The sequence below is a fragment of the Ceratotherium simum genome, chromosome X (genome assembly GCF_057802395.1).
Source record: "Ceratotherium simum simum isolate JZ-2026a chromosome X, ASM5780239v1, whole genome shotgun sequence".
NCBI classification, from domain to species: domain Eukaryota; kingdom Metazoa; phylum Chordata; class Mammalia; order Perissodactyla; family Rhinocerotidae; genus Ceratotherium; species Ceratotherium simum.
Genome location: NC_141940.1, coordinates 90,060,700 through 90,080,763, shown reverse-complemented (window position 1 = coordinate 90,080,763; position 20,064 = coordinate 90,060,700). Strand labels below are relative to the sequence as shown.

At 37.8% G+C, this 20,064-nt stretch overlaps 1 protein-coding gene across 3 annotated transcripts in view; it reads left to right on the top strand.

Annotated features, from left to right (window-relative positions):
• The first annotated feature begins 2,778 nt into the window (after window positions 1–2,778).
• The window catches only part of ZNF81 (zinc finger protein 81), a 61,975-nt gene continuing 44,689 nt past the window's right edge, over window positions 2,779–20,064 (top strand). Inside the window, exons 1-3 of one of the 3 annotated variants that reach the window (XM_087427781.1) lie at window positions 2,779–2,870; window positions 7,964–8,206; window positions 19,368–19,514. In XM_087427781.1, coding sequence (XP_087283907.1) covers window positions 8,138–8,206; window positions 19,368–19,514 — 216 coding nt within the window. In that variant the 5' untranslated portion in view covers window positions 2,779–2,870; window positions 7,964–8,137. Of the gene's footprint in view, window positions 2,871–7,963; window positions 8,207–19,367; window positions 19,515–20,064 lie in introns of those variants that run through there. The other 2 variants (XM_014790951.2, XM_087427782.1) reach the window with 2 other exon arrangements.

Here is a 20,064-nt window from a genome sequence, read left to right as displayed (position 1 = left end):
TTGCTCCATTCAAGGAAGGGACAGCTCTTTTCTCCATGCAGATTTTCTCTTTTTACATTTAGATATTCATCTAATTTTCTCAATTAATTTAAATATTTAGTTTTAATCATATAATTAGCACTTATGCACTTACCACCCAAAAGAAAAGGTATGGCCTTGACAGTAACTTCCATCTACCCATGTGGTCCCCCAACTCACTGCCCTGCTTCCCCTCAACTGAGGTGAACATAATCCTGAATCCCAAATTCATCAGTTTTTTAATTTCCTTTTAATATAATTTTATCACAACTACACAAAATCCTAAATATTTCATGGTCTTTATATTAGTAGCTTTTAACTTTATAAAAGTGTGTAATGCTTTATATAATCTTTCAGGAATTACAGGTTGTTTTCCCTTAATATTCCTCCATATTGTTGGATATTGTTCTAGTTCATTCATTTTGACTCCTGTTGATGAGCATCAATGTTTGCTTCCAGGTTTTCCTGTTGTGAACAGGATGCCATGCATATCCTACGTTTCCTGTCCAAGTGTTTCTCTTGGATATATTCCTAAGAGTGGACTGGCTGAATTGTGAGGTATGTAAATAATTCACAAAAATTAGTATCGTCAGACTTACATTTTTGCAAATTGAATGGATGTAAGATGTCATCTCATCACGTCTTGATTTGTATTCTCTTGATCACTAATGAATGAAGAACTCTTCATATGATTATTGGCTGTATCTTTCCTTCTTCTCTGAAATGGTCTAACAGATAGACCTATTTTTTTTCAACATAACCGTAGTACTATTATGACACTCAGCAACATTAACAATGATTCCTGGCACTCTATTACAAGTGTATGCATGCCAACTGTGCTTCCAATGATTGATTACGTTTCTTTTTTTCATTTATTCATTCAACAAACACCCAGACCAGGGCAATAGGGACAGAGAGAGAATCTGGGATAATTAGAGAGTCCAACCCTCTAAGAAAGTAAAATTATCTCAGACTATAAAAACCTGCCCTTCCATTCATCAGGCTTGGAGAACAGACACAGATAAAGTCAGATGCAAAATTAACAAGAAACGTTATTTCTCCCTAGGACGTGCAGCAGCTGTAATGCCATAAAGAATTCCTACTTTGAGGGACTACTGCTTTCTTAGGCACTGAGAAACTGTTCTCTACAATCATAGACTATCAGAAACTGCTGTTTGAAATATCAGTATGAATGAAACATCCCACTCTTGCTGGAGATTCTAAATCACATAGACACAAAGAAGCAGGCAAGATTTCCAACCCCGGTGCAGAGATAAGGGGTATCTAGACATAACATTCTACATCTATCTTAACTTTATTATTTCCAAGGAAACAGGACTCTGGGTTCACTTCACAGTCTGCACAGAGCCTTGCTTTGAGCTTACCAAAACAGCTTCATTTACATTTCATCTGAACTTCACCATCCCTCAGAATCCTATAATTCTATCTTTTCCTTTGTTTAGTGAGCCCTCTCATGGTTCCTCTTGGTGTGGGGTCTCCCTCATTGATCAGACTACAAATTAGTCCCAGATGGTCTTAGGTTGATTGGAGTAGGACACTTTTACATTCCAGATTGTTAAACTGAGGCCCAGAGGGAATGTGACCGGACTGAGAGCATCCAGCAAGTCCACACCTGAGCCTATGCCAGGTCCCCTCAAAATACCTTCCTCACCTGAGGATTTCAGAAAGGCCTTCAGTGGGGCCCAGGGCCTTCTACCTCTGTCAGGAGATTCCCTGGAGGAGGCGATATTTGAACTTGGTTTTGAAGGATAAGTGAGCATTCCCAGGTGAAGGGCAGCACGACTTCTTCCCTTTCTGCCCCAGTGACCTCTCCCAGAAGGGCAGGGGCATCTCCATAATTTCCATATTGGAAGGGAAGGGGCAGCAAACCTTTTGAAAGGTCTTGTCTTAAAGCTACATTTGCAAACTAAGAGCACTATCACTACACAGATTTTATTTTATGAGGAAATAAAAATAAAGTTTCCTAAAGATGTTTTTATGTACATATTGCATTAGATTAAGGAAAAATAAAAAATTATTATTGGTATATACTTTTATTTTAGCTGGGGTAGCGGGAGTGGGAGATAATGTCGATTATGGAAGCATTCAAACCCCACAGCCAACCCCCAAAGCACGGGCAGCGGGGAATCTAACACTGACTTCTCCCCTTTTCCCCAGCGCTATATCCTACGAAGGCTTGCAGATCCCTGATTTCTTCCCCTTCTTCCTTCCTGGTGTGTTCCGGGAGAGGCCTATAAACAGTCTGATTTCTCCCCCCTTCTCATCCTGTGGTATCTGCCAGGAGATAACAGCCACTCGCACCTCTGCGTCTTTCCAGAGGCCTCTCAGCTTCTCTGAATATTATTACCCAGATCCATAGGGTACAGAGCCAAAGACCCCTCCTCCAGGAAGCCTGCCCAGAGAAACGTCCCCACCCCTGCTCTCCCCAACCTGTAAGACAGCTCCACTACTCCGCTCTGCGAGTTTAGAGGTTTCCTCATCCTCGGTACGGAACGAACACTCCTGGAATATGGCGTACCCCATGAGGAAGCGCGACCTGGGCGCGGCCATGTTTCCTGCCTGAGAACAATGCCGAGGGGCGCTGAATGCGCCAAAGCACCGACTCCGTAACAGCTCCATGTCGACGCGGCTGACAGCGGCTTCGAAAGTGGTTTTGCCCATGCGCAGAACCACGCCCCCTTCGTGCGACGCCCCAAACCCCGAGAAGGGGCGGTGCTAGGGGTGGTGACCGGAAATGGCTGCGGTTCTCCGCCGTGGTTGAATAGTTGTTGTCAGGAGGCTCTCCTTGCTCTGTGCCTGAGGGATGTGCAGGTGATGGGCGGCCCGGGACGGTGAGTGTTGGGGGATTCTATGTGGTCAGGATGGAATCGGTTGTTTAACTAGGTAGTTGGATGATTCGCTCATTATTTTGCAGGCTTTTCTCCTATCAACGTTAAGGTCTTAAAGTTCACTCTAAGACCCACAAGGTTTGGTGCATTATGTTCTAAGTGTTTTCTAAGAGTTGATAATTTTTCTTTTGCCCATGAGTTATTTAGAAGTGCGTTTTCAGTTTCCAAAAGTTTATCTTTTTAGTGGATTTCTAATCTTAGTTTTCTGTGGTCAGAAAAATGTCTATGTGAAGCTCATTCTTTGAAGTATGAGGAGACTCATGGCCTAGTCCGTGGTGAATTTTTATAAATGTTCCATGTATAACTCAAAAATAATGTTTCAGTGTCTAGTTGTCAATTGTATCATACAAAATTTGTACTCTTTTTTGTCCACTTCTTCTTTTACTAAGAGAGGACAGAGAAATTCTCCACTGTGATAGTGATTTGTCCTTCCTGCTGTTCATGATCCATTTTGAGTTAAGTTTTGTGTAATTTGTGAGACTTAGATCGAGGTTCATTTATTTGGATGTCCAATTACTCAAGCACCATTTGTTAAAAAGATTATCGTTCCTCCATTGACTTGTTTTGCACCTTTGTGAAAAATAAATTGGCCATACTTGTGTGGGGCTATTTCTAGGTTCTCTATTCTGTTTCATTGATCTGTGTCTGTTTTTATCATGAATGGGTGTTGAATTTTGTCAACACTGTATGAATTTATATGATCTTGTGATTTTTCTTTTTTAGCCTGTTAATATGGGGGATTATACTGATTGATTTTTGAATATTGAACCAGCTTTACATTCCTGAAATAAACGTCACTTGGTAGTGGTGTATAATTCTTTTTATATATTGCAGGAAGTGATTAGCTATTACTTTGTTTTGAGGATTTTTGTGTCTAAGTCCATGAGAGATATTGGTCTGTAGTTTTCTTTTTTTGTACTGTCTTTGTCTGGTTTTAGTATTAGGGTAATACTGGCCTCATAGAATGAATTGGAGAGTGTTCTCTCTTCTGTTTTCTGGAAGAGATTGTGTAGAATTGTGCTAATTTTTCTTTAAATGTTTGGTAGAATTCTCCAGTGAAACCATCTAGGCCTGGAAATTTCCTTTCCTTTCCTTTTCCAAGAAGCTTTTTGATTATGGCTTCAATTTCTGTAGTAGTTACATGACTATTCAGATTATGTATTTACTGTTTTTTCAGAGTATCTATTTTAATAGTGGATGAGTTGTGGGAGTTTGTGTTTTGTGAGGAATTGGGCTATTTCATCCAAGTTGTTGAATTTATGTGCATAAAGTTGTTTGTGGTAGTCACTTACTTTCCTTTTAATCAATGCAGGATCTGTAGTTATATCTCCTGTTTCATTTCTGATATTGATAATTTGTATCTTCTTTTTATCTTTGTCGGTCTTGCTAGAGGATTACCAATTTGATTGATCTTTTCAAAGAACCAGATTTTTGGTTTCTTTGATTTTCTCTATTTTTTTCTGTTTACAATTTCATTGATTTCTGCTCTTATATTTATTACTATGGATTTACTTTGCTCTTATTTTTCTAGTTTCTTGAGGTGGGAGCTAAGATTATTGATTTAAGACCTTAATTCTTGTCTCATATAAGCATTTAGTACTATAAATTTCCCTCTCAACACTGCTTTATCTGCATCCCACAAATTTTGATATGTTATATTTTCATTCATTACTTTTTAATTTCCCTTGAAATCCATCGATTATATAGAAGTGTATTATTTAGTTTACAAGTGTTTGGAGACTTTTCTGTTATCTTTCTGTTATTTATTTCTAGTTCGATGCTATTATAATCAGAGAACATACTCTGTATGATTTCAGTTTGTTGAGGTTTGTTTTATGACCCTGGGTATGGTATAGCTTTAGAGAATGTTCCATGGGTGCTTGAAGAGAATGTGTATTCTATTAGTGTTTGGCTGGAGTAGGGTATGTTCAGTTAGGCCACCCTTTTCTTGGTCCTTTGATTAAGGGGAGTAGGCTTTTCTTAGGGCTTTTTCATCTGTGCCTGTTGACAGTTCTGAGTTATAAGCATCTCCAGTGCCCTGTTTGTGATATATGGGAGGGAAAATAAAACCCTGGGAACTAACCACTGTGTTATTCCTCAGGCCCTGAGGGCTGTCCACCTTTCCTTTTTGCCTTTCAGAGTCTTCCTATTTGTATTTGTTGTGTTATGTCGATTTCTCCTCTAGTTTCTTCTACATTTATTGTTCTCTTCTGTCTTTTTTCCCCTGTATTAACTTTATTAATTTACATTTTGCTAGGGAACCACTTGTTTAACATCAGTATTGAAATATTTTGCTGTACAGAGCCCAGCACGGTGGCGTAGTGGTTAAGTTTGCGCGCTCCACTTCAGCGGCCCGGGGTTCATAGGTTCAGATCCTGGGTGTGGACCTACACCCCGCTTATCAAGCCATGCTTTGGCAGGTGTCCTACATGTAAAGTAGAGGAAGATGCGCATGGATGTTAGCCCAGGGCCAATCTTCCTCTTTATCTGGCTTGCAAGGGGGTTATCTATGACATTGGTCCTTTCAAAGAACCAGCTCTTTGTTTTCTTTAAACCCACTATTGTTGTATTTATTTGATTTATTTAAGGTTTTATTTATTTTTATTAATTACTACTTCCTGGTTGTTGGGGGTTTTTTTGCTTAGTTTTCTTTTTTCTGCTTCTAATGTTTTAGGTTGAATACATAGCTCTTTTTTGTTGTATTTATTTTTAATCAAAAATACACCTGTTTAAAGCTGTAAATTTCACTCTGTATATAACTTTAGTGTGTTCCATGACTTCTGGTAAAAATTACATAGCTTCTGTATTGATTTCCCACTTTGATCCTGGATTATTTAGGAAAGTGTTTTTTTTCTATTAAAACAGATTTGTTTAGATATATAAAACAGATTTATTTGTATTCCAATACCGTAAAAATTTTTAAACAGAGTTATTTAGATATATTCCAATACCTTAAAATTCACCTATTTAAAGTATAGAATTTAAGGGTTTTTAGTACATTCATGGAGTTATGCAACCATCATCACAATCTTATTTTAAAACATTTTCAATACCCCAGAAAGAAACCTTGTACACATTAGTAGACAGTCACCATTCATGCCACCCTACACTCCCAGCTCTAGGCAACTACTACTCTATTTTCTCTCTCAGTGCATTTGCTTATTTTGGACATTTCACATAAGCGGAATCATAAAGTATGTGGTCCTTTGTGACTGGGTTCTTTCATGTAAGATAATAATTTCAAGGTTCATCCATGTTGTAGTATCAATACTTCTTTTTTTATTGCCAAATAATATTCCATTGTATGGATATACCAAATTTTGTTTATCCATTCATCAGTTGATGGCTATTTAGGCGGTTTCCACTTTGTGGCTACTGTGAATAATACTGCTGTGAGTATTTGTATACAAGTTTTGGAGTGGACATGTGTTTTCATTTCTCTTGGGTAGATACCTGGGAGTGAAATTGCTGGATCATATGGTGACTCTATGGGTAACATTTTGAGGAACTCCCAAACTGTTTTTCGGAGTGGCTGCACCATTTTTACATTTCTACCAGCAATGTATGAGAGCTACAATGTATTCACATCTCACCAGCACTTGTTATTGTCTTTTTTTCTCATTTTAGCCATCTTAATGGATGTGAAGTGGTCTCCTTATGGTTGGAAAATTTTGGTTTTGATTTGCATTTCCCTAGTGACTAATGATGTTGAATATTTTATACTAGATCAGAGAATGTAGCTTGTCAATTCCCAACATTAAAACATCTTTCAGAATTTTTTAAATGCATATATGCATGTGTATGTGTGTTCACACATTTGTATGCTTACAAGTGTGTAAGCCTATCTGGATATACATAAATGTCCAAAATGTGTTTTATTTTTTTAATTTACTTTTTAAAATTCAACTTATTTAAACTAATTTGTGGCCAAGTTATTTGATGAAATTTTGTAAAAGTTCCATGGGCATAAGAAAAGAAAGCAGATTCTCTCTTTCTTTGGTTCAACATCTGTATGTTTAAAATTTAACTTGTTCATTCCTTTTATTTTATTTTACTCCTTATTTATTTTACTTTCTTGTTTCCTCTTCATCCCATTTCTTACTTCTGTCTTTTGATGTTCCTCTTCATTTTACGTGAATATTTTGTTTTTCCCAGCATGAATGACTAGATCTGTAGTGCCTCTATTAGTTGATCAGAATGAAATTGTACCTCAACTTGGACACAGAGACACCCTCTCCTCCCTGGTTCCCTCAACATGAGAAATGGTTTTACCTCTAGATATTTTTGAGGTAATTTTTAAATAAATAAAATTTATTATTAATATAAATAAAATTTTTAAATTTTATCCCAAGCTATTAATATTTTCCTTTTGGCATGTCTCTTCTGTTTCAAGAAACTTAAATTTTTTATTTCAAATCACAGTCATGTTTTTGACATTTATTAAACAGAACCACGTTTATTTTGAGCCTACCATGTAAAAGGTACCATGTGGTGTAGTGTTGAGAACATGAACTTTGAATCCAGGTAGACTGAGTTTGACATAACATCACTAAACCTCTGTTTCTGTATGCATAAAATGAAATAATAATAATTATAGCAAACAGATGACAGGATTGTTGTGCAAATTAAGTGGGGTACCTGCTTCTGTACATTACATGATTCTTTATAATAACAATACTTGCTAAAATGAATTAAATGTTTACCTGGGCCAATCGGTGCTAAGTGCCATAGAAACATCATCTCATTTAATTTTCACAACCACTTGAGATAAATAGTTTTGATGCCTTTTGAAAAATAAAACTGAAGAAATGTTTTCATGTTCTCATAGCTAAAAGTTGGCAGAGCTAGAATTTAAAGCTTTATTAATTTTAGTCCAAACCTCATGGTCTTGCTCATGTTCCAATAACTAGAATAGGTGTTGACTGGACTTTGTCTACCCCGCAGTATCCAGTGCTGTGAACTATGCTTTAGTGCCCCCAGGAAATGTTTGTGGGGTGAATGTGGAGTGACTGACCATGTGGACACTGTCTTTCCAGGTTTCTTGGAGTCTCTGTGGAGTCCCTGGGCTAGACCCCATACTGAAAGCTGCAGGATCTTCCTTCTGGCCCCAGCAGCTCTGGTTGAGTCCACGGACCCTGCCTGTTCTTGGGCTCCTGGGAAGAGCAGAGTTGTCAGCAAAGAGAGCCCGAGGGCTGAGGCCCAGTGGGAACATGCCAGCTAACCAGAGCTCTCGCGGGCCATCCCTGGCCCTGATTCCAGGGGGATGTGACAACCGAGAGGTAAGGAGGAGGAAGAGGCGGCCAGGGGCAGGAATTCATTCAGAAGGAAAGATAGTATCTCATTATTTTAGTTTGTATGACTTTTTTACCAGACAGGATAATCTCTCCCCCCACCCCATTTTTATTGGTCATTCATTTCCCTTGTGTGAATTTCCTTCTTCTGTCCATTGCTGATTTATTTATCTTAGCCTATGGATTTTTAAAGTTTTTTTAAATATTAAGGTTAATAACGCTTTATCCTTATATATTTTGTGAATAGTTTTTTTAGTTTTATTTACAAGTGGCAAAAGGTGTCTAATAGTTCTCTAAGTCTTAAAAAAATGGCTCTTCCCTGCTTTGCTTCTCCCAGATTCCAGCTCCCTAGAGGCAAGCACTCTTAATCTTTTTAATGGATTCTATTTGCTTTAGTTTGGGACATTATCTATTGACTTTCCACTATGGAAGGTAGAGATTTAGCTTTTCCATGCACCCCTACTCACATAGACTGTTTGCCTGTAAATATTGTTTTGATGAGATCCACCATCAGTGTTTATTACTGTGACTATTTATAGTTGAGTCATGTAGTCATGTAGAATTAGGTAGGTATTTACCTTGAATAACTAGGTAAGTCCAATATTTATATTTCATGTGTTTTTCTGCAGGAACATTATATTTCATAATAAAAATATTTTACAAAGGGAAAAAATATGTACCCTCCAATTTTGACTCTAGTCTCCCATATAACTTCCAAAGGTGGCTACGGACACACACACACACACACACACACACACACGTTGTGATTACTGTTTCTGCACAACTCTTTCTTTTCCCACGAATTAACAATTTTCTGGTTTAGTCATTTGTTTGCTTTACTATATACATATCAGTAATTCAACTCCAAATTCTTCCCAGGTATTTAAATCTCCTCTCTGTATATTCAAGCATATTAGGTAATAATAATAGTGACAATAATTACAAATACTCATGCAATGTTTACTATGGTGCCCAGCACTGTTATACACACTCTCTGTAATCTAACTCGTCCGCACAACAACTTTGAGAAGTAGATGCCATTGTTATCCCCATTTTATAGAGAGGGAAGCTAGGGCATAGAGAAAAACTATCTGGCCCAAGTTCACACAGCTCATCATAGGTGGGGCTTGTCTCAACTCTGGGCATCAGTGTCTTCTCTTTGGGAAATCTCTCCTGGAGCTTGTTGACTTGCTGAAGGCTGGGCTGGTTGCTCTCTCAGCTTCACACACAGCTATTACCTTGATGTCTTTACTTCACCATCCCCCAGGAAATCTTTTCACCTTTGTCTTGTGTCAGATCCCCTTTCCTGGGGATCCTGTGTCTTTTTGCCTGTTTCCTGGACCCTGTGTCTTCCTCTTTCTTGGTTTACCCCTAATTTTGTGGGAGCACATCCTCTGGTATATCCTTGAGAATTGGATGCATGACAGGTGGATTTTATGAAACTTTACATGTCTGAAATTGTCGTGAAAAAATACATTTATTTAATATATATAACTGGCCGGCCCCGTGGCTTAGCGGTTAAGTGCGCGTGCTCCACTACTGGAGTCCTGGGTTCGGATCCTGGGCGCGCACCGATGCACTGCTTCTCTGGCCATGTTCAGGCCGCGTCCCACGTACAGCAACTAGAAGGATGTGCAACTATGACATACAACTATCTACTGGGGCTTTGGGGGAAAAAAGGAGGAGGATTGGCAATAGATGTTAGCTCAGAGCCGGTCTTCCTCAGCAAAAATAGGAGGATTAGCATGGATTTTAGCTCAGGGCTGATCTTCCTCACAAAAAAAAAAAAAAAAGAATTCAAGGTTGGAAATCATTTTTGCACAGAATTTAAAAAGCCTGTTTTCAATCTAGTCCTTTTGTACTCACACACACATTTTTTCTGCTTTTCAAAAAACTCTTTTTATTCAGTTGTTGATCCTCCATTTAAAAAAATTCTTTGTTCTACTGATTTCCATTTCTTTCTCTTTTGCTCTCCTTTCTAGTAGTTTTTTAAAAACTTCATCTTCCAGGGCCGGCCCCGTGGCTTGGTGGTTAAGTGCGCGTGCTCTGCTACTGGTGGCCCTGGGTTCGTATCCCGGGCGCCCACCGACGTACCGCTTCTCCCGCCATGCTGAGGCCACGTACCACATACGGCAACTAGAAGGATGTGCAACTATGACATACAACTATCTACTGGGGCTTTGGGGGAGAAAAAAAAAGGAGGAGGATTGGCAATTGATGTTAGCTCAGAGCTGGTCTTCCTCAGCAAAAAGAGGAGGATTAGCATGGATGTTAGCTCAGGGCTGATCTTCCTCACAAAAAAAAAAAAAAACCTTCATCTTCCAAATCTTCTTTTGTGTCTCTCATTAATACTGTTATAGTTTTTATTTTAAATAGCTCTTTTTGTTTTCAGAATATTCTCTTTTAATAGCATGCTATTTTTGTTTTATGGATGCCACATCTTATCACTCTAAGGATATTAGTGATAGTTATTTGATTTTTTGAATAATAATATAGACACATGGCTCAAAAATAAAAAAAATATATAAAATTAAAAAATATAAAAAGCTATACAGTCTAAATTCTCTTACTCATCTTTCTCTTATCTGCTCACTTCTCTCTAATGCATATAACCAGGTTAGTTAGTTTTCTCTGCATGATTAGTGTTTCTTTATGCATATAAAAGCTGCTGAGAACACATTCTTATTTTCTCCTTTTTATTTCACAAAAGGTGGCCTACTAAACAAAAATTTTATCAATTTTTAATTTTAAGTCTTTTGGTGAAATATACAAATTATGAACAATGGTGCCATGAACATTTTTGTTCATGTATCCTCATGTACATGTGTACACCCCTCTCTTAACTATATACAGAGGGGGCAAGTTAGTGGGTCATAGATTAAGCCTATTTTTTAAAAAATGTTTTTATTATGAAAAATAACATGCCTTCAGAAAAGTGTACAAAACAGACATGTACTGCTTAGTGATTTATCACTCTGTAGGTCTAGAAAGAGTCCATAGTCAGCATTCCAGAATTCTCCTACTCCCAGAGATAACTACTCTCCTAACTTTTATGATAATCATTTCCATTAAGAAGAAAACCACAAGCCACAGAGTGGGAGCAGAGATAGATAACAGAGGACTTACGCTCAGAATATATAAGGAACAACAAAACAATAAGAAAAAGCAGACTATCTGGTAGTCAGAGGCCTTATTTGAAAAGGTGTGTAACAAAAGAAGATATCCAATGGCTAGTAAACACTTGAGATATTGTTCAGTCTCATTATAGTCATCAAGGAAGTGCAAATTTAAACCATAATGTAATACCACTGCATTCCCACCAGAATGGCTAAAATTAAGAAGACTGACAATGACAAGTGTTATCGAGGATGAGGAGCCGTGTAGGCAGCTCAAAGGCTCATGTCAGCACATTTATCTGCTGATATATCAGCTCATATCAGCAGTTCATATGCTGCTGGTGGGAATGTAAATTGGTAGAATCTCTTTGGAAAACATTTTAGCTTTCTTCATCAAAACATATATAGACCATATGAGGAAACAGTTCTCCTAGGAAAATACCCAACAGAAATCCTTGGCTGATATACCAGGACATATGTATAAATGCTCATGGTAGCGTTACTTGTAACAGCAAGAAACTGGAAGTAACTTAAATGTCCATCAGTAGTAGAATGGATAAATAAATTGAACATAATATTGCATGAAAGAAGCCCAAATACAAAAGAATTTATATTGTTTGTTTTAATTTATATAAAGTTTTAAAACAGGCAAAACAAAACTGTATTGGATGCAAAACTATAGGAGTGCATGGTTAGGTGGTAAAACTAGAAAGCAAAGCAAGGGAGTGCTTTCCACCAGGATAGTGGTTTCCTTGATTGTGGGGAGGGAGGGAAAGAGGCATGAGGAAGGCTTCTGGGCAAGGAGCTGGCAACGTTCTGTTTCCAGACCAGAGTGAGAATTAGGTAGGTATTTGCCTTGAATAATTAGCTAAGCCCAATATTTATATTTCATGTTTTTTTCTGCAGGAATATTATATTTCATGATAAAAATTTTTTAAAAAGGAAAAAAGATATGTACCCTTCAATTTACACACACACACACACACACACACACACACACCCCTACACCTACCTATATCCATTTTTAAAAACTTACAACACTTGCTTTTCTCACTTAATATATCTTGGGGATCATTCAATGTTAGTCCATGTAATGAGTTACCTCATTCTTTTTTTTTTTTTTTTGTGAGGAAGATCAGCCCTGAGCTAACATCCATGCTAATCCTCCTCTTTTTGCTGAGGAAGACCCGCTCTGTACCTCATTCTTTTTGAAGGCTGAATCTTATTCCATTATATGGATATATCAAAAATATAACCAGGGGGGCCGGCCCAGTGACGTAGTGGTTAAGTTCACGCTCTCTGCTTTGGCGGCCCATGGTTCACAGGTTTGAATCCCGGGTGCGGACCAACACACTGCTTATCAAGCCATGCTGTGGCTGCATCCCACATACAAAATAGAGGAAGATGGGCACGGATGTTAGCTCAGAGCCAATCTTCCTCAGCAAAAAGAGGAGGATTGGCAATGGGTGTTAGCTCAGGGCCAATCTTCCTCACCAAAAAAAAATATATGTATATAAACATTTAAGATATTTCCAATCTTTAGCTATTACAAACTAAAGAATAATGAAAATTCTTATCCATATCTTAGTTAACACAAAGGAGAGTATATTTAAAGAGAAATTTCTGCAAATGGAATTCTCAGGACATACGATATATGCAATTTGGTTTTTGGTAGATATAGCAAAATGGCCTTCCTGGTGGGTTGTATCAGTTGTGTAAGAATGCTCATTTTCATCATACCCAAGGCAGTGCAGTGTCTTGTCATATTTTTTTTTCTTTTTGGCCCATCTAATAGGTTAAAACGTGGCATCCCAGTACAGATTAATGTGCATTTCTCTTATTATAGCTGAGGTTGAATATATGTGATTGTGTTTAAAGAGGCTTTTATATTCTTTTTTCCTGAGCTGTTTTAAAATTTCCTTTGCCCATTTTTCTGTTATGCTGTTGCTGTTTATATATTAAGGACAGTAGTTCTTTGTCTTTTATATGGGTCCCAAATATTTTTCCTCAACTTCTCATTTGTCTTTTAAATGAAAATTTTGGTATTTTCCATAATTGAGTTTATCAGTGTTTTATGTCCTCCAAGTTTTGTGTCATAACTAGAAAGGCCTACCCCATTACTCAGCTGTATTTGAAAAAAAAATCCTATACTTTCATGTTTTTAGTTTTTAGTTTCACTTCTGTGACTATCTGGATTTTGTTGTTGTTGTTGTAAAGCCTTAACTAGGGATCCATCTTCATTTTTTTTCAAGATGCCTACACATCTGTCTCAACACCATTTATTGAATAACCTCTATTTTCCCCACTAACATGCAGTGCTACATTAGCCTATACATACATTCCAATATATAACTGTGGCTGTATTTATGGACCTTATTCTGTTCCATTGATCTAATAGTCATAATCTTGATGATTCTAATTCCTCTGTATTTATAATTTATTCTAATAGATGGTAGGGCTAAGTCTCTGATTACCCTTCTTTTTCAGAAATTTACTATTTTCTGGTTTGTTTTATTTTCTGTACACAATTTATAATCATCTTACCAAATTTAAAAATAATCCTCTTGCTGTTGTCAATGAGCTTGCATTAAATTTCTGTTTTACAATAGGGCCATTTGTCTCTTTATGATAATTCAGATTTCCTACTAAAGATAGAGTATGTCTGCATTTTTTCAAGTAATCTTTGCATTTCCTGTTAGTGTGTTAATGTTTTCTTCAAATATATTTTTGACATCAGTTTTTGTTTCTATTGTCTAAATGAAAAAAAAAACAATGCAAATACATATGAGTGTATATTGTTACAAATTGGAGCTAAAATTATAATTATACCCACACAAGAGGTAGTTGAGGGAGAGTGAATGAAAGGAAAAGCAAAGAATCCTATTGTTTTTTCTCTTATTCTTGTTCAGGAGAAGGATATAGATATTGATAGACCTTGTTAGAGAAACATGCATATAATTATGGTCTTATGTTGGAATATGTGAGCAGAAGAAAAAAAATAGAATGGGTAATTTTCCAATGAGCATTAAGTGGGGAAACACCAAAAATTTGATTTGTCAAGGAGATTAAAAGAAACCAAAAGAAGTATATAAGTAGCAGAAATTAGTCCTAGTGTTGTGTAATTACATATTATAAATGGGTTAAAATCATTCATTAAAAGAAAGAGATTCTCAGATTAGATGGAAAAAGAAACAACCAAAAACTGTCCAAGATCCAGCATTATTTTATAAACATGAGTTACACTTAAAATTAAAAGACCCAGAAAATACAATAATAAAAGGATAGGAAATGATAGACTTGGCAAACAAGAACCAATAGAACCCTGGGGCTGCATTTTTAATATCAGACCAGAGGGAATGGAAGGTGAAAAACACAAGGGATGAAGGTAGATGAGTCAAACTATTAAATACTAAGAATTATAAAAACTTTCAACACATTTATAGTTAATAGTATATCCTTAAACTATGTAAAATAAAAACTAGCAGAAATAGTTAATTCTACCATTAGCCATTTTAACCCACCCTTGATCAAACAAAGGAAAATAATCTAAGCTTTGCTGTAATACAAATTATAATATTCTGTAGTCACAGAGAATTAAATTAAAAATAAAAAGTAAAAAGCTAGCAAAAATAAATAAGATTTACAAACATTAAAGTATTTTACATGAATATGTTTTTAAGAGAAAACATAAATAATCTTACAAAATATATAGAGGTTGTCTTAGCTTGAGCTGCCATAACAAAATACCTTAGACTGGGTGGCTTAAGCAACAGAAATTTATTTCCTACAGTTCTGGAGGCTAGAAGTTGAGATCAGGGTGCCAGCATGATCGGGTTCTGGTGAGGACCCTTTTCCTGGCTTGTAGGTGGCCACCATCTCACTGTGTCTTCACACAATCTCATCTTTGTGCACGCACAGAAGGAGATTGCCAAGAGAGAGCAAGCTCTCTGGTGTTTCTTCTTACAAGGGCACTTATGTGCAGGCCCCGTCCTCGTGACCTCATCTAACCGTAATTACCTCCCAAAGGCCCCATCTCCACATACCACCTCATTGGGGGTTAGGGCTTCAACATATGAATTTTAGAGGAACACACACATTCAGTCCATAACAGAGGTGAACTTCAAGCAAAAGATTTTAAAGTTTATGCAGTAAAGCAAAACTCACAGGTGGAGGGAAAATGATGGATTTGAATGCCTTTATTTATTCCTTTCCTATATCCATGAACTTTCCTTCCTGTTAGAAAGAAATGAACTCTCTACTGAACCCCTTCCCCTCTCCTCTAGGTATCTCCTCTCTTGCTTTTATCATCACCTTTCCCCTTCTGTGCTGGTACCTTCTCAAAGCATACAACATGCAGTAATATTTTTCATCTCAAAAAATCCTCCCTTGACCCCTGATCACTTCCAGCCAAGATGTTTCACCAGGTAAGTAATTCCTACAAACTCATGGACAAAACCTGCAGCTCTGTATATGTTTAATGTCCTTTCCTATTGGTTGGGTTTCGAGCCAGGGACTTGCTTCCTCAAACTAGGGTGGGGGGTCGCTCCCCCTATAGCCCTGCCCTGTGGTACAGTTCTCTGCAGGTCCTGAGAGTCTTGGTTAAGCCAACCCACCAGCCTTCAACTCTTCCCTTATGCTCTAAGCTGCCATTCCCACAACATACTCTACATCCTTGCCAGAATCCTGCCTTCCCAAGGCAAGGGGCTCTTATACTTTTTGTTTAATGTTTTGATACAAAAGCCTGACAAAGAGAACACCAATTACAGATCAGTCTCACTTGTGAAAATTGATGGAGTAATTATAAATGAAAAACAGAATCCAGTGGTTCCTTAAAAAATTATTCATTTTGAGCACATGGTTCAATATTACAAAATCTATATATAATTCACCATATTAACATATTGTCAGAGAAAAGTGATTTGGTAACATGCAACATCCATTCTTGATTTTAAAAAGTATCAAAGTTGAACCTGAAACTATAAAACTCGTGGAGGAAAATATAGGTAGTACGCTACTCGTCATCAGCCGTAAAGGGATCTTTTTGAATTCCATGTCTACTCAGACAAGGGAAACAAAAGAAAAAATAAACAAGTGGGACTTCATCAGATTAAAGAGCTTCTACAAGGCAAATGAAACCAGGATCAAAATGAATAGGGAGGGCCGGCCCCGTGGCTTACCAGTTAAGTGTGCACGCTCTGCTACTGGTGGCCTGGGTTCAGATCCCGGGCGTGCACCGACGCACTGTTTCTCCAGCCATGCTGAGGCCGCGTCCCACATACAGCAACTAGAAGGATGTGCAGCTATGACATACAACTATCTACTGGGGCTTTGGGGAAAAAAAAAAAAAAGAGGAGGATTGGCAATAGATGTTAGCTCAGAGCCGGTCTTCCTCAGCAAAAAGAGGAGGATTAGCATGGATGTTAGCTCAGGGCTGATCTCCCTCACAAAAATAAAAATAAATAAATAAATAAATAAATGAATAGGGAACCCACCAGCTGGGAAAAAATATTTGCAAACCATATATCTGACAAGAGATTAATCTCTATAATATATAAAGAAGTCACACAACTGAATAACAAAAAAAACAAACAACCCAATCAAAAAATGGGCAGAGGAAATGAACAGACACTTCTCCCAAGAAGATATACAGATGGCCAATAGGCACATGAAAAGATGCTCAACATCACTAATCATCTAGGAAATGCAAATCAAAACCACACTAAGATATCACCTTACACCTGTTAGAATGGCTATAGTCACCAAGACAAAAAGCAACAAATGCTGGAGAGGCTGTGGAGAAATGGGAACCCTAATCTACTGCTGGTGGGAATGCAAACTTGTGCAGCCTCTATGGAAAACAGTATGGAGATTCCTCGAAAAATTAAAAGTAGAAATACCCTATGATCCAGCTATCCCACTACTGGGTATCTACCCAATGAACCTGAAATCAACAATCCAAAGAGGCTTATGAACCCCTATGTTCATCACAGCATTATTCACTATAGCCAAGACATGTAAGCAGCCCAAGCATCACTTGACTGATGATTGGATAAAGAAGATGTGGTGTATATATATATACCATGGAATACTACTCAGCCATAAAAAAAGACAAAATCGTCCCATTTGCAACAACATGGATGGACCTGGAGGGTATTATGTTAAGTGAAATAAGCCAGAAAGAGAAAGACAAACAGTGCATGATTTCACTCATATGTGGAAGATAAACCAACACACGGACAGATAGAACTGTTTGGTGGTTACCGGGGCTAGAGGGTGGGGGGTGGGCACAAGGGGTGGAGGGATGATGCACTTATATGGTGACTGATAAACAATAATTTACAACAAAAATTTCACAATAGAAATAAAAATAAAAATAAAAAAATAAAATTGTAGTGATTAAAAAAAAAAAGGTATCAAAGTTGAGCAACCCATGCTTCCAGTTCCTTCCCAAAACTCATCCTAGGGATTGTCACTGAAGCAATGGGGTTGATTAATGACATCCAGAATTCTTCATCTTGGGTTGAGTCCTTTGTCTTTGTAAATTGTCTTCCTTTGTCTTGTTTAATACTTTTGTCCCAGAATTTTACTCTGATTAAGATTGAGACCTTGCTTCCTTTCTTTTGGCACTTCCTCATACATTGATGATGTCCAGAATCCTTTATTTTGGATTGAGTTTTTCATCTTTGTGAAGTATCTTCCTTTGTCTTGTTTAATTCTTTTGTCCCAGAATTCTACTCTGATTGATATTAAGATGGAGACCTGGCTTCCTTTCTGCTGGCATTTTCTGATACACCTTTGCTCATCCTTTTTACCATCATCATTCTGAATCTTTGTGCATTTTTTCCTGTACAATATATGAAAGATATGTTTTGTATGATGCCTTCCAGTTTTAATGCTTCTTTTTTATATCTTTCACTATAAGCTCTATTTTGCTTTGTTTTATGTTCCTTCTATAATTTGGAAGGGTTGAATTCTTTTTTGATTCTTTAAGTGGTTACCTTTGTAACATCTAATTATTATAGTCTAATTATTAAAACAGTATCTATTAACTGTCCACTATGAGTAATGACAAGATTTGTATACTTCTATTTCACGAGTTCTTTTATTTTTGTAAGTTTTCCTTGAACCCTCTATTTGAGAGCTTGTCTCTTCAATTTGGGTCAGTTCCTGAGGGATACAAATCATATGTATATTGAATGTACTCCCGAATTTCTGTCATTTTCTTCTCTGTTGTATTTTATGTCTTTGTTTATTTCCACTTAATTTTGTTTACTAGTCATAATCCTCTTTGTCTCCTGCTATTTTGGCAGAAAATGTTAAAGACCTTCATTTCTGTATTGTTTTTTCACTTTTTTATTGAGGTCTGCCAACACATAAAAAAATTTTAAGGCAGCTCAAGCAAGTGTCTTTTCAAAGTTGGTTGCTTCAAATCAGAATCCAAACGAGGTCCACACATTGCGTTCTGTTCTTATGTCTCTGTCAAGAACTGGAAAGAGTCTGAGATTTTATCTTACTTGCAAGCTAACAAGTGAGCCTGCCCCAGTGTCCTGGATGCTGGCAGAAGACATTGCCTCCTGGATGAGAGACAAAGGACTTTAGTACTCATGGCAATAGTAGCCAGAGTCTTAGCATTTGTGCCAGTCCCCCGAGTCCCAGTTCCTACAGGGTGATGTGAAGAGGGCCAGGTGACGCCTGCACACACAGTGGGTTGCTTAGATTACCTAAATCTTTTATAATGAGGAGTAAGCAAACTTGTCCTTTGCTCTGCAGGAAGGCACGATGTTTTCCAAGGCTGTTTGCTATGGGCACATCCTTGAAAAGATAGTCCGGAACAAAGGGCAGTTGGTGCCTGTGCTTACAAGACGTGTAGAAACGTGAGAGGCCCGTGGAGAATTGTCTCCCAACCATATCCACCCCTAGTTTCTACACCATCTTGCCTTCTGCAAAATTTCCTGCAAGTACACCACTCTGTCAGCCACTCTGATTAATCTGACAGAGGCCAGGGCTAAATCTGTTCAATTTGTCTCATGCAGCACTTAATTGAGGCTATTATCGATGGGATTCCAAGCGGCAGAATGAGGCCAATCTGCAGTATTTTGCTCAACCACGACCTCCAGGGTTCTGGACTCAATCGGCTGAACCAAACCTGTAAGCCATCAAGGTCTACCTTGCAAAGCCAGGTGCTTTTCTCTTTAAGTTTCTATATTTACCTTTCCACTTGGCCTGAGACACTAATCCAAGTACAGCAGGATGTGTTAGCAATTGCACAGATTCTGTCTTGGCTCAATAGGCAATTCCATCGTCTGTAACAACCCTGGACAGTAAGCTGAGGCTGACTGGAATGCCTTCCAGGGCTAAAGGTAGTATGGTTGATCACCTCAGCTAAAATCAGGGGCGAACTTCCCACCACCTTTCCTAATTGGATGATTTCTGTCGTAGGGATAACTGCCCTCAGGATGCATGTAAATAACAAGCCATTTATTCCTCTAGGAAGCTCCTCCTAGCAACCAAGGGTAGCTTCCTTTTGGAGAGATCTTCAGAGTCATTTAAGGGCTACTTGAACCACTGGTCCCCGCCTTAAACACTTGCAGGTCACTTATGACCACCCATAAGGTGCAAATCACCATGTGTTCTTTTGGGGAGAGGGGGCAAGTTAATGCTTGGCTTCCACACAAGGAGTACAATCCCAGGGTGGCCCCCAGAAGAAAGTGTTGTTTACAGTTGGTGGGG